The 14863-nt window shown below is 52.4% G+C and overlaps 2 protein-coding genes across 2 annotated transcripts in view; one reads left to right on the forward strand and one right to left on the reverse strand.

Annotated features, from left to right (window-relative positions):
• Positions 1-1794: 1794 nt before the first annotated feature.
• syngr3b (synaptogyrin 3b) lies at positions 1795-5074 on the reverse strand. Its single transcript, XM_084685456.1, has 4 exons — positions 4970-5074; positions 4032-4266; positions 3143-3288; positions 1795-2016 (listed from the first exon to the last, which is right to left on the reverse strand). Exons 1-4 carry the CDS (start codon positions 5072-5074, stop codon positions 1795-1797), a joined length of 708 nt encoding a protein of 235 aa, XP_084541582.1.
• A 2772-nt stretch (positions 5075-7846) lies between these two features.
• Positions 7847-14863, forward strand: part of myo15ab (myosin XVAb) — a 36856-nt gene continuing 29839 nt past the window's right edge. Inside the window, 6 exon segments of the mRNA XM_084685884.1 lie at positions 7847-9803; positions 9864-10585; positions 11081-11509; positions 11625-12392; positions 12891-13733; positions 13822-14061. Of these exon segments, the coding sequence (XP_084542010.1) occupies positions 7847-9803; positions 9864-10585; positions 11081-11509; positions 11625-12392; positions 12891-13733; positions 13822-14061 (4959 nt within the window).

Genomic DNA, 14863 nt, shown 5'->3' on the forward strand with positions numbered 1-14863 from the left:
TTTTTAGGTTTAGTTGAAATTCAAGGCAGACAGACATGCAAGCAGACAGACAGGTAGACATACAGGCAGGAAATATACAGGTTTGGTATATATTCAGGTGTATATGAATAGTATTATAATTAACCTAAAATAAAATCTCCTCTTATCTTCCAATTCTCCTCTCCTCCTGTTCGCCTCACCTGTAGTCTCCTCCTCTCTATTCTTATCTCCTTCTCTCCTCCTCTCTCCTCCCTCCTCTCTCCTATCCTCTACTGTTCAGATGAAGGGCTTCATGATAACTGAGTTGAGTACAGAATGCATGTGATAACAGGAAGTATAGATGTGTCACTTCCTGTGGCAGGACTGAGAGGAGGACACTAGATTAAAACACTTTGTCTCTGAGAAGGTCGCTGTCAAACTGTGTTAAACACACACACATGCACCCACATATACACATACTCACACACTGACACTGAATGCATGATGCAAGTCTAGTTGTTTATTTCATCTTTCATTATTCTGTTTTAGCTTTTTACAATCAAATATTAATATTAATGAAATATTAAACTACATAAAATATTCACACTGCAGCTGTGGGAATCTTACACACACCCTGTCCTGAAGACTCTCCATTCTCTCTCCCTCCATCCTCCCTCCCCCAGCTGTCCATCATGTGTCTCAGCCAATGGGCTACAGTGAACTCAGAGAGACTGTGTGATTGGTCAAGTCTGTATAGCTTCTTTGCGTGTGTGTTGGTTGTGTGTGTGAATATGTGTCTGTGTTAATGTGTGTTTGTGTGACAGGGTGGGTAATGATGTTCCATGTCTTTGGCTGAGCCAGCAGTTGCCATGGTGAAAATAGAACAGATGCCACCTGACCGGGGACCAACCAATAGCAGCCACAGAGGATGCAGGAAACCAGAAAATAATCCCTTTTCCCTTTTTTCTCACTAGACATCTTTTATTGGCACTGTCCTCTTTCTCCACCCATCCCTCCATCTCTCCTCCCTCAACTTCTAGAAGGTGGGGTTATGTTGTGTGTGTCTAGAAGGTGGGGTTATGTTGTGTGTGTCTAGAAGGTGGGGGTTATGTTGTGTGTGTCTAGAAGGTGGAGGTTATGTTGTGTGTGTCTAGAAGGTGGAGGTTATGTTGTGTGTGTCTAGAAGGTGGAGGTTATGTTGTGTGTGTCTAGAAGGTGGGGTTATGTTGTGTGTGTCTAGAAGGTGGGGGTTATGTTGTGTGTGTCTAGAAGGTGGAGGTTATGTTGTGTGTGTCTAGAAGGTGGAGGTTATGTTGTTTGTGTGTCTAGAAGGTGGAGGTTATTTTGTTTGTGTGTGTCTAGAAGGTGGAGGTTATTTTGTTTGTGTGTGTCTAGAAGGTGGAGGTTATTTTGTTTGTGTGTCTAGAAGGTGGAGGTTATGTTGTTTGTGTGTCTAGAAGGTGGAGGTATTTTGTTTGTGTGTGTCTAGAAGGTGGAGGTTATGTTGTTTGTGTGTCTAGAAGGTGGAGGTTATTTTGTTTGTGTGTGTCTAGAAGGTGGAGGTTATGTTGTTTGTGTGTCTAGAAGGTGGGGGTTATGTTGTGTGTGTCTAGAAGGTGGAGGTTATGTTGTTTGTGTGTCTAGAAGGTGGAGGTTATTTTGTTTGTGTGTGTCTAGAAGGTGGAGGTTATTTTGTTTGTGTGTGTCTAGAAGGTGGAGGTTATTTTGTTTGTGTGTGTCTAGAAGGTGGAGGTTATTTTGTTTGTGTGTGTCTAGAAGGTGGAGGTTATTTTGTTTGTGTGTGTCTAGAAGGTGGGGGTTGTGTTGTTTGTGTGTCTAGAAGGCAGGGGCGGGTCTTGGAGGGCTGAGTGCTTGTGGGTCCAGGGTCTCGGTGAAGGGTGGGGCTTGGTAAGGGTTGGTGGTTACTATGGTGACTCCGTTGGCAATGGGGTAGGGCGTGGCATGGGCATGGCCGGAGGCGTCCAGGTTCTGGCAGGTGAAGAGGGTCATATTGGTTCCAGACAGCAGCCTCTGGAGAGCACTGACCGTCAGTCCTGCCTGCACACACACACACACATGTATGCATGCACACACACGTACACACACCACACACACAACCGTATGCACACGCAAACACCGTGTGTTATGTTAATTGGAGTTAAACATGCACAGACACAGGTCACAGTTAGAGTTCCATACACACAGCTGAGTTCAATGCACACACGAGTAAACACACCACAGAAACAGACACACACAGCTGAGTTCAATGCACACACGAGTAAACACACCACAGAAACAGACACACACAAGAGGTGTTGGTGGGATCAAATATATCTGAGATATGAGAAAAGGGGAGGGGTCTGGGTGGAGCTCAAGACCAGTGAGAGGTAAGAGGAGAGGTCTGGGTGGAGCTCAAGACCAGTGAGAGGTAAGAGGAGGGGTCTGGGTGGAGAATTAGACCAATGAGAGGTAAGAGGAGGAGTCTGGGTGAAGAATTAGACCAATGAGAGGTAAGAGGAGGAGTCTGGGTGAATAATTAGACCAATGAGAGGTAAGAGGAGGGGTCTGGGTGAAGAATTAGACCAATGAGAGGTAAGAGGAGGAGTCTGGGTGAAGAATTAGACCAATGAAAGTGATGGAGGTGTTTTGGCGAGGAGTCTTTGCTTGTCTTCAAGGAAAGAGATGTTCTTAAACCTGTCTACTGCAAGAAGACACAGGTACCCCTGTAACACACACACAGGTACACACACACATGCACACAAACATAAAAACATGCACACACACACATGCACACACACACAACCAGACATTTACGTCAAATGCAATATGTACCATGCTACATCCCCCTAACCCACACACACTCTCCCCCCACACACACCTCCGCCCCCATTGCCCACATGCATACACACACACGCCTCCGCCCCCCATGCCCACATGCATACACACACACACACCTCCGCCCCCCATGCCCACATGCATACACACACACACCTCCGCCCCCCATGCTCACATGCGTACACACACACCTCCGCCCCCCATGCTCACATGCATACACACACACACGTCCGCCCCCCATGCCCACATGCATACACACACACACGTCCGCCCCCCATGCCCACATGCATACACACACACCTCCGCCCCCCATGCTCACATGCATACACACACACACACACCCTCCTACCCAGCTGAGGATGGAGAAGAAGCAGAAGGCGATGGCGGCCCTGGCGGCGTCTGAGCCCTGAGCCAATGGGAGCTCCTCCTCAGATGTCTGTTGCCACTGATTGGCCAGGAAACAGAATCCCACGAACCACAGGAAGCTGCAAAGGGCTGGGGGCGGAGCCAACATAACAGTTACAGACATATGTATGTATGGTGTGTGTATGTATGGTGTGTGTGTGTGTGGTGTGTGTGTGTGTGCGTGTGCGTGGTATGTATGGTGTGTGTGTGTGTATGTGTGGTGTGTGTGCATGTGGTATGTATGATGTGTGTGTAAATGTGGTATGTATGGTGTGTGTGTATGTGGTATGTATGCTGTGTGTGTGTATGTATGGTGTGTGTGTGTGTGGTATGTATGGTGTATGTGTGCGTGTGGTATGTATTGTGTGTGTGTGGAATGTATGGTGAGTGTGTGTGTATATGTATGTGGTATTATGGTGTGTATATGTATGTGGTATTATGGTGTGTGTGTGTATGTGGTATGTATGGTGTGTGTGTGTATGTATGGTGTGTGTGTGTATGGTGTGTGTGTGTATGTGGTATGTATGGTGTGTGTGTGTATGTATGGTGTGTGTGTGTATGTGGTATGTATGGTGTATGTGGTATGTATGGTGTATGTGGTATGTATGGTGTGTGTGTATGGTGTGTGTGTATGGTGTGTGTGTGTATGTATGGTGCGTGTGTATGGTGTGTGTGTGTGTGTGTGTATGGTGTGTGTGTATGGTGTGTGTGTATGGTGTGTGTGTGTGTATGGTGTGTGTGTGTGTGTATGGTGTGTGTGTGTGTATGGTGTGTGTGTATGGTGTGTGTGTGTGTGTATGGTGTGTGTGTGTATGGTGTGTGTGTGTGTGTACCAGAGAAGGCCAGGTCCAGCAGCACTACTCTTCGTCTGTCTCTCACGCTGCTTAGTGACGGGAACAACACGTCTACAACCAGGAAGCAGAGGCTGCCGAGGAAACAGGCCACACCCACCGTCACGCCATAGTTACAAGCATCATAGTTCTTGTTGAACATGCATAGTAACCGTTCACTTCCAATGTTGATGTAGCCTTCGTTTATTATAGAACTGAACACCACCATGGAAAATACCTGAGAAGGATAGGGGGAGAGAGGGGGAGGATAGAAGAGGGGAGGAGAGGGAAGGAGAGGGGAGGAGAGGACAGAAAGAGAGGAGAAAGAGGTTAGGCAGAGTAAACATTAAGGCAGCATGATAATGACTTCACAGTTGGGTTAGAAAATGTTTTAATTTACACCTCTCCTCTCTCTCTTTCAATCCCCCCCCCCCCTATCTTTCTCACTCACACCAGCAGACACATCCCCCAACGCACACACTCCAACACATCCTCCGGCTTACCGACAGGGCATACTCCGTCGACAATCTCATCATATTTAGCCTACCCGGTAATTAATTCACAGGATGCGCATGCATGCTAGACAATGTCAACTCGCCTCCTCCGACCGCTCCAGTGTCGAACACGCAGTTCGCGCACATAAACGCAACATTTTAGAACCAATAATCTAACCGGAGGGAATAAGGCCGGTATCCAGTAACAAAGAAACAGACTCTGAAATGACGCATTTGTCTTGTACTGTAAACAAACAGACACACACACATAAAACGATTTAAATCCCTAATTATCTTAATTCTGCCTATTATTCCTTTTGCTCATTAGAGTCCTGAACGCGCAGTAAAAGACGCTGCCAGCTCTGCCATCAGACCGTGGCATCCCTCTACCGCCGGCTGTCCAGCCCCCACCACTCAGTACCAGCGGCCCGGTAACGATTGTCTCACCCAAGATAATAGCCTGAGGATGGTCCGAGGCTGTTTTAAGAAAGTAACGGGGTCGAAGCTCGTGCTACCAGCCTTGCCGGCGCCAAACGAGCCGGTTGGCTCCATCCCTCCAGTCTCGCGCTGTGAAAGGCAGACTCACGTTGCGGTGTGATCGGTCTGGTCGAGCACACCCCCCCACACTCTGTTGCGCGCTCTGCAGCGCCCGCGCGACCCTCAGGATGCTACGGAAGTTGGTCTTGGGCGACTCCATTAACGCGTCGGCGCACCGTCTCCGGTAACAGCGTTTCATTGGGGTGACACAATACAATTGTACCACATGAGACGGTGATGTGCACGGTATAAGCCCCTCATGTTTGGTTTATGTGCCACCCCCCACCGGCTCAGCAGTGTACAAACAGTTTGGTTGGCGAGGAAGCAAGTAATTGCCGTGATCAATTCTCACAAGGCGCGTGGAACACAAACCCCCGTGTTTAAATATTCATTCCTGCCCCTGCGGTCTCGCGAATCGCCCGGTCTGAGTTGCAAGGGGAGACTTGTAAACAGTTGTGGTGTATTGAACGATGCCGGTGTACCTGTAAAATCCCCTCTTAAGTATTCGTTGTGGAGGAGCATGGCAAGGCGTCAATACGGAGCCCCAGTAACGTGCCGCGAGACGCTGGTAGGAGGTACAGACACGCCAAATCTATTATTATGACAGACACACATCTATAACTTTCTCGTCATCTTTCTAGCCTTCCTTCTTTCCCCCTTTCTCCCTTCCACTTTCCTTCCCCCCTCCCCTCCCCTCTCTTCTCTCTGTAAACTGGTCTGTGCATGTGACAGAAGATATTGCTTGTGTAGCCTGATACTATTATTATTATTATTATATTAGAATATATAATTATTATACTTAAATAATACATCCAACCATGCTATTACTAATGCTATTACTCTACTCTGTTGACTGGTTTGTGTTCTGCTGTAGCAGTCGTACTAACGGCTCTGCAGCTCTGTGTCGTGTCCACTAGGGGGAAGCACTCTTCCACAGAGGGAGATAGGGAAGGAGAGAGAGAAACAGAGAGGGGAGGGAGAGAGGGAAGGAGAGAGAAACAGAGAGGGGAGGGAGAGAGGGATGGAGAGAGAGAAACAGAGAGCGGAGGGGGAGAGAGGGATGGAGAGAGGAGAGGAGGGGGTTTACAGGTGACAAAATAACACATAACAGTCCCTCTCTGATGATGTCATCCGACTAGATCAGCTGTCTCAAATTACCCACACACACACACACATTTATCCAGAGCGACTTACAGTAAGTACAGGGACATTCCCCCGAGGCAAGTAGGGTGAAGTGCCTTGCCCAAGGACACAACTTCATTTGGCACGGCAGTGAACCAATCCGGCAACCTTCTAATTACTAGCCCGATTCCCTAACCGCTCAGCCACCTGACTCCCTGACTCCCACACACACACACTCAATCACCCCCTCCACACACACACACACACACACTCACATACACTCAATCACCCCCTCCACACACACACACACACACTCACTCAGGCTGCTCCCTGCTCTATGTTAATGACCAGATAGCTTTACACAGCAGAGATCAGGATCTGGCAACCCAACACCTCCCTCTGGGACCAAACCTGGCAACCCAACCCTGCAGGGATAATTTGCTTGATGGCACCAATAATCACTGTCCTGTTATTGATCTGTGTGTGTAGGGATATGTGTTAGTTCAGACACTGGTACTATAGGTGGATAATATATGCTGTATCTTATCATATCTTTTTGGTCACTGGGTCTGAGACCTCTCTTTCGTTGACTATCTGAGTATGTGTGTGTGTGTGTGATAGAGAGAGTCTTGAAACAGTTCCTTTCTGACAGGAAGTACTCATCCCTGGCTCCAACTCCTGTATAATTCATGCCCCGCCCCCTCCTGCCTCTAGAGTTACATCTGCCGGGCCAGATGACAAATAAGACTCCTTCTACAAGCCTCTCTCTCTCACACACACACTCCCTTCTACAACCCTCTAATTCTCTTTGTCTCTTTCTCTCAAACACACACACATATAGAGACTCTCCCTTCTACAACCCTCTCTCTATCACACACACGCACACGCACCCACACTCACACACACACTCCCTTCTCCAACCTAACCCTTCTACAGCACCTGTGCAAATAACCCTCTCTGTCCCCATCACTCTCTCTCTCTCTCTCTCTCTCTCTCTCTCTCTCTCTCTCTCTCTCTCTCTCTCTCTCTCTCTCTCTGTCTCTCTCTCTCTCTCTCACACACACTCTCTTCTCTCTCTCTTGCTCAGACACTCCCTCTCCTGTGCTGGGAGGAGTCTGAGAGTGTCAAGGCATTCCGTTCGCAGTGCAGCAGTATTTGTGAGCAGGTTGGCAACTTGGAGCTGACCCTAGCAGTGACCTCTGACCTGCAGACCTGGAGAGACTGCAGCCTGAACAGGTAGAGAGCTAAGAGAGAGAGCTGATAATGTGTGTGTGTGTGTGTGTGTGAGAGACAGACAGACAGACAGACAGACAGACAGAGACCTCCTCCTGTGTTTCCAGGGTCATTGATGGAGACCAGACCCCTCATGTGGCTCCACACCTTCTGTCTACACATACACTTCTGAGGAGCATTTCCAACACACACACAGGTGAGAAGCTTCCCTGCACACACGCACACACACACACATAGGTGAGGACAGGTAAGAACAGAATGGGTCTAGTCTCAGAACTAGTTCTGATTTGGAGGGTCTTTATGTCTGATGGACCAAATCTTTTGGACTCTAATAGAGATGTACTCTGTGTATGGTAACAGTGTGTGTATGTGCATGTGTGTGAGTGGACAGGTGCCAGGGAGGACATGGTGCATCTGTAGCCGTGTGTCAAGATGCCTGGGAAGAAAGACAACAAGAAGGACAAGAAAGGAGGGAAGCCAGAACCAGAGAAGAAGAAAGAGGAGGAGAAGAAGAAGGAGGAGGAAAAGAAAGGGAAGGGAGACAAGAAGGGAGGAAAAGATGACAAGAAGGGAGGGAAAGATGACAAGAAGAAAGGGAAGGAGGAGCCTGTGAAAGGAAAAGGGAAGGACGATGGGAAGAAAGGTAAAGACAAAGGGAAGGGCAAGAAGGTGGAATCAGAGGAGGAGGAGCTTCTGAGCGAGGAGGAGGAGCTTAGCGAGGATGAGGAGGACGAGGACGAAGAGGAGTCCGAGGACGACCGGGGAAGGCGGGGTCGTGGAGGGAAGGGGACGGCGGCTAAAGGCGGCAAGGGGCGGTCCCGGGGGAGGGGAGGCGGAGATTCAGAGGACGAGGAAGACGAGGAGGAGGAAGATGAAGATGAGGAAGAGGAAGAAGACCGGAAAAAGAAGAAGTCTAAAGACCAGAAGGGCGGGAAGAGCTCGGAGGACAAGAAGAAGAAAGCCAAGAGGACGGACGCGGCGCCTGTGGTGCCGGTGAAGGAGATGCCCAAAAAGGGCCTGAAGAACATGTCCAAGATGTTCATGAAGTTTTCTGGCATCAAGCGACGCCGTAAGTCCCGCAAGAAGCTGAAGAGCACCTCCCGGCTGTTCCTCGGCCTGGGCAGAAGGAAGAGCAAACTGGTCAAGAAGAAGAGGAGGAAGAGCATACTAAAGAACACCTCCAAGTTTATGATGAGGTTCAAGGCCAGCAAAAAGAAGAAGGAAAAGGAGAAGAAGGAGAAGGAGGAGAAGGAGAAGCAGGGCGCCAGGGGCAGGAAACCTTCCTACATGTTGATTCGTCTGGGCGGGGAAGAGGATGCTGGAAAGAGAGGGGGAGGCGGCTTCTTCAAGGGAATGTTCAGGAAGAAGGGCGGGGCCGGGGGCATTGCAGAGGACTTTAAGAACCAGAGCTTGTTACTAGGGAAGGTTGCTGGGGTGACCAACTGGCTAACCAAGCGCTTCCTGTCCACGAAGATGCGTGAGAGTGGGGGGGGCTGGGCGGGGCGTCACCAGAGCAGGAGGCAGGTCAGCGCAAGAGGTCATCTCCATGGGTACCAGAATGGGGGTTATGAGGGGGAGGGCTTGTACGGCTACAATCAGGAGGCAGGGCAGGGAGGGGGGGCGGGGGGGAGGGGCTACAGCAGACGCTCCGCCCGCCACAAGGCGCATGCCGCCCAGGCTGGTTACCATGGCTATGGACAGGTGGGGTATGATGACGCGTACGGGGTGGCGCAGGATCGTTACGGTAATGGAGTGGCTGACCACTACGACGTCCCGTCTCAGGACCAGGGTTACTACGAGGGCGACGCCGGTTACTATGACGACTACGGCGTCTATGGTGAGTCCAGAGGGCGGTACCATGACCCATACGCTGCCCAGAGTTACTATGACGACTACAGGCAGCAACAGAGGGAGGGGGGAGGACAGTATGAGTACGGTCTCTATGGAGACGGTATTGAGGACTACGCCGACCCCCAGGAAGGTTACTACGAGGAGTTAATGGGTGGGCAGACAGGTTTCTACGACAACGGAATGGGCGGACAGTCAGCAGATTTCTATGATGACGGGATGGGTGGACAGGCTGGTTTCTATGACGACGGGATGGGCAGGCAGCCGGCGGGTTTCTATGACAACGGCATGAGTAGACAGGCCGGTTTCTATGACGACGGGATGGCTGAACAGGCTGGTTTCTACGACAATGTCATGGGGGGGCAACCAGCCGGTTTCTACAGCGACGGGATGGGCGGGCAGGCAGGTTTCTACAATGACGGCCAAGGAGGTGTGTACGAGGACCCGTATGCTCAGGACTACCAGCTGAACTACAGCGAGGCCCCAGCCATGGCCTACCCAGACTACAGCTCCCAGCAGGCCATGGGGCTCCAAACAGGAAGTCAGCAGCTGTACCCTGGCTACACAGCAGAGGGGCTTGGGGTCCGGGGGCTCTACACAGACCAGGACCAGTACCAGGACCAGTACAGGGAGCAGTACCAGGACCAGTACAGGGAGCAGCTGGACCAGTATGGTGGCAGTACGGGGGCCGTGGAGGAAGGTGGCGGCATGACCTTCAGAGTTCCCCGGCCACAGGTGCGCCTCTTTGGGAAGGAGCGTCTAGACGTGGCCTTGCCCCCCCCACCCAGACTCCCCCCCCAGCCGGAGTTTGAGGACATGTCAGACATCCAGTATGAAGACCAGTTGCCCCTGATGCCCCCACCCATGATGTCACCACGGGAACAGATGATGTCACAACACATGATGTCACCACAAATGATGTCACCACAGGAACAGATGATGTCACAACCAATGATGTCACCTCAGATGATGTCACCACAGGAACAGATGATGTCACAACAGGAACAGATGACATCACAGCACATGATGTCACCACAGCAACAGATGATGTCACAACAGGAGCAGATGATGTCACAGCACATGATGTCACCCCACATGATGTCACCACAGGAACAGATGATGTCACAACAGATGATGTCCCCACACATGATGTCACCACAGCAACAGATGATGTCACCACAGGAACAAATTATGTCACCACACATGATGTCACCTCAAATAATGTCACCACAGGAACAGGTGATGTCACAACAGATGATGTCACCACAATTGATGTCACCACAGGAACAGATGATGTCACAACAGATGTCCCCACATATGAAGGCATCACAAATGATGTCACTACAGGAACATATGATTTCACAGCACATGATGTCACAACAAGAGCAGATGATGTCACCACACATGATGTCACCACAGGTAGCTATCTGGTTGGTTTAAACTTCAGTAGAATGACAAAAAATGTCTCTTGTGAAAACAATATTCTGTTTTTATCAGCTAATCAGTTTGTAAGACCAAAAGAGCTTTCTTTGTTCATGTCTATTTTGCTGACTTGTTAAAGTACTTTCAGTCTGCAGTGGGGTTTTGAGTATACTTGCTGTTCATTGATACATTTATGACAGAACGTGCTCAGATTTCTCACCTTACTCGCACATGCTGAGCATCTGTTAACTAGCCTGTCATACTAGTCGTTAGTTTCTGTAGTTTGGTAGTTGATACACAGGTACAGGTAGTATTTCTGTAGTAGTATCATAGAATTAGGTCATGTTCAGCTGTGACTATTTCTCAGAGGTAACACTGTTGTTTCCACAACAACAGATGATGCCAATGACTCCCACTCCAACCGCTCGGCTCATCCAGCAGGCTGGATCTCCCACAATGCCCCGGGGTGTACGCATGTCCCCTCTACCCTCCCGCCACCTGCCCCTCTCCCCCTCCCCCTCACGGCGATCCATGATGATGTCATCACCTCAGATGCAGAGACGCCCCTCTCCCCATGCGTCCCCCATCCCCCCACGCCGCCTCCCCCCCTCCCCCCAGCCTGTCCTGAGAGCAGGGTTTAACAACAACGCTCAGCGCCCCCCCTCCCCACTCCGCTTCTCTCCCCCGGCATCCCCCAAGATGTCCTCCCACCTTCCTCGGCGCCTGCAGCCCCAGAGGCCCCCCTCGATGGCCAGGGCCCCCTCCCCCCCAGCCTCCCCTCGAGCCTCCATGAGGAGGCCCAGCCCCCCCACTTCCCCCCCCCTCGTCCGCAGTCCCTTGGGGGGAGAAAGCTGCGTTCCCCCTCCCCTCGTCGAGCCTCCCCCCTGCCTCCCCCCACCTGGCCAGGAGACCCAGAGACTCTGTCATCCTCCCCCCTCAGCATCCCTCCCCTTCACCCTCCCGGCAGAGCTTTTCTCCTGGGAGGCCATCTCCCGCCTCCCCTTCCCTCTCCCGTCGGTCCACTCGCGTCCTTCGGGACGGAAGCACCCCTTTGGCTCGGCAGAGACTCGGGGGGCGGAGCAATGTTCCCATGGGAACAGTCCGACCTTCTCCCATGGGTCTACGGGGACGACCGGTGCCCCCCCCAACCCAAAATGTTCCTCCTTTCAGAACGAGTCTCCGTAGCAACCGCTCATCTGTCCTGACTGTGGACTCCCACCTACTCTCTCCCTTCGCCTCCCCCGTGCCCTCCCCCCGCTTTCCTCACCACCCCTCTCCCCAGATGTCTCAGCGCAGGCCCCTGGGGGTGAGAGAAGATGGCCGCCTCCCACCTCGGCCCATCGCCAGGGGCAGACCTCTCATGGCCCGACGCCTCTCCCCCCAGCCCTCACTCAAGCAGATGCTCCCCGCCTCCCCGCACCTCCCCCACCGCCTCTCCATGGCCCCTGCTTCCCCGCACCTCCCCCACCGCCTCTCCATGGCCCCTGCTTCCCCGCACCTCCCCCACCGCCTCTCAATGGCCCCTGCTTCCCCCCATCTCCCCCGACACCAGCCGTCCTACACCCCTGACCCCTACTCTGACCCTTACGCTGCGGGGATGGACCAATCAGAGCAGTACCTGCCCTCATCCCCAATGCTTTCTGGGGCTTTGCAGAACCAGGCCCTCCGCTCCGCCTCATACTCCTCCCCCTTGGGCCCCGGCCAGGCCGTCCCTCTCCAGCCCCCCTCCCCCATGTTGTCAGGGGCGATGGGTTACCACGAACGTCTCCAGGGAGCTTACGGCCCCACCCCGGAGGAGTACGAGCAGTTGCCAATGCAACCATCATCGCCCATGTTGTCGGGGGCGATGGCACATCAAGGGGCGTTGCGGGGCGTGGCCAACTACCAGTCACCCCTACAGCATCCCATGTCAACATACGAGCAGTTGCCACAGCAACCGTCGTCACCCATGTTGTCAGGGGCGATGGCACATCACGAGCGTCTCCGAGGAGCGGCGTACACCTCGCCCCTACAGCGTCCCATGTCACCGTATGAGCAGTTGCCACAGCAACCGTCGTCACCCATGTTGTCGGGGGCAATGGCACATCACGAGCGTCTCCGAGGAGCGTCGTACACCTCGCCTCTACAGCGTCCCATGTCACCGTATGAGCAGTTGCCACAGCAACCGTCGTCACCCATGTTGTCGGGGGCAATGGCACATCACGAGCGTCTCCGAGGAGCGTCGTACACCTCGCCTCTACAGCGTCCCATGTCACCGTATGAGCAGTTGCCACAGCAACCGTCGTCACCCATGTTGTCGGGGGCAATGGCACATCACGAGCGTCTCCGAGGAGCGTCGTACACCTCGCCTCTACAGCGGCCCATGTCACCATACGAGCAGTTGCCACAGCAACCGTCGTCACCGATGTTGTCAGGGGCGATGGCACATCACGAGCGTCTCCGAGGAGCATCGTACACCTCGCCCCTACATGGTCCCATGTCACCATACCAGCAGTTGCCAGAGGAACCTTCGTCACCCATGTTATCGGGGGCGATGGCGCACCATGGGGCGTTGAGGGGCGTGGCCAGCTACCAGTCTCCTTTGCAGCGGCAGGGCTCTCCGTACGGACCAATTGTGACGCAGTATGACTACATCTCTGAGCCGGGACCTGCCCCCCTGCTCCATGATGCCCTGCAGAACCGGGACATGGGTAACATGAGGAACGTGGGCCGTGGGTCCTTCAAGAACCCGTACGCCCCACCCCCCCGCTACCCCCCCCAGCTGCCCTATGCCATGCAGAACCAGCAGCTGCGGCAGGCGTCCTATCAGAGCCCTTTGCAGCGCCGCAGCTCCCCCTACGCCCCGCCCACCCCCCAGCTGGGCCATGCCCTGAGGAACTCCCAGCTGGCGCAGGCCTCGTACCGCCTACCGGACGGAAGCCTGGTGAACCCGTATGGGGAGCCCGTCCCCACGTCCCCCAGTCTGTCCCGCGCGCTGCTGAACCAGGACGTCACCAAGGCCTCCTACACCCTGCCGGACGGATCCATCATCACTGACCCTCGACAGCAGGTACCTGGTCCCTGACCCCTGACCTCCTAGCTTAGAATTAGCTACAGCGCTCCTAACCTGGCTCATGACCCCTGACCTCTCTCACCAGCTGTCCATGTCTCCTAACCTGGCCCGGGCCCTGAACAACCCTGCCCTGCGGGGCGCCTCCTACACGCTCCCAGATGGAACCATCGTCATCGAAGCCAAGCAGCAGAAGACCGCCTCCCCATCGCTGACAGCTGCACTGAGTAACCCCTACCTGAAGGGGGCGTCCTACACCCTACCTGATGGCACCATCATCATCGACCCCCGCAAGCCTGTCTCCCCAAACCTGTCTGCTGCCCTGAAGGTAACAAAACATAAATGACATGGGGGGTGCATTTCAGGGCAAGGCTGGTGTGTCTTGCCAAGAAATGCACCCCCTGCTAACTCCAACTCTGACTAGAAAGGTGCCACATGCCTTAAACTTACTCTGGTTACTCATATTAGTCCCCTCAACATACAGTAAGAATCATTTGATGTTGCAATCATTTTTTTCCAAACTGTTTTATACCCCCCCGCCAACTCTGACTAGGAAGGTGCAACGTGCATTAAACTTACTCTGGTTACTCTTACTAGTCCCCTCAACGTAAAGTAAGAATAATTTGATTCTGGAATTATTTGTTTCCAAACTTTTTATTTTCTTAAAAGGTCTTTTAAGTGGGGAATGTAACAGAGTGGGAGATGTAACAGGCCACCCTGAGGTTAAGCTAAGGCGGAAGCCGCATTCCCACTTATACATTTACATTTAGCAGAAGCTGTTCTCCAGAGCGACTTCCTGTAAGTACAGGTACATTCTCCCCCGAGGCAAGTAGGGTGAAGTGCCTTGCCCAAAGACACAAGGTAATTTGGCATTGCTGGGAATCGAACCAACAACCTTCTGATTAATAGCCCTACTCCCTAACCGCTCACCCATCTGACCCCAATATTTGTACATATATATGACAACTTATATTTGCAAGAACCAGTCTCTGTGTCTTCATCCACTCCAAACCCCAAGAGGTCATTCTGGTAGCCCATATTCCCACTTACTATATGGTTGCCCCAAAAAATAACAACTTCTAACCATAAGTGGATATGTGGGCCATCAGAATGACCCCATAGATCTTGAA

The sequence above is a fragment of the Hypomesus nipponensis genome, chromosome 21, assembly GCF_054491055.1.
Source record: "Hypomesus nipponensis isolate SF chromosome 21, ASM5449105v1, whole genome shotgun sequence".
NCBI classification, from domain to species: domain Eukaryota; kingdom Metazoa; phylum Chordata; class Actinopteri; order Osmeriformes; family Osmeridae; genus Hypomesus; species Hypomesus nipponensis.

What these genes read in the sequence shown, in the direction of transcription:
- syngr3b (XM_084685456.1), bottom strand. Translation starts at nt 5,074, where the DNA reads ATGGAGCCAACCGGCTCGTTTGGCGCCGGCAAGGCTGGTAGCACGAGC. An exon ending in TCCTCAGGCTATTATCTTGG is followed by an intron (nt 4,267 to 4,969) that starts GTGAGACAATCG and finishes TATCCTTCTCAG; the next exon opens with GTATTTTCCATGGTGGTGTT. An exon ending in GCTGGACCTGGCCTTCTCTG is followed by an intron (nt 3,289 to 4,031) that starts GTACACACACAC and finishes CTCCGCCCCCAG; the next exon opens with CCCTTTGCAGCTTCCTGTGG.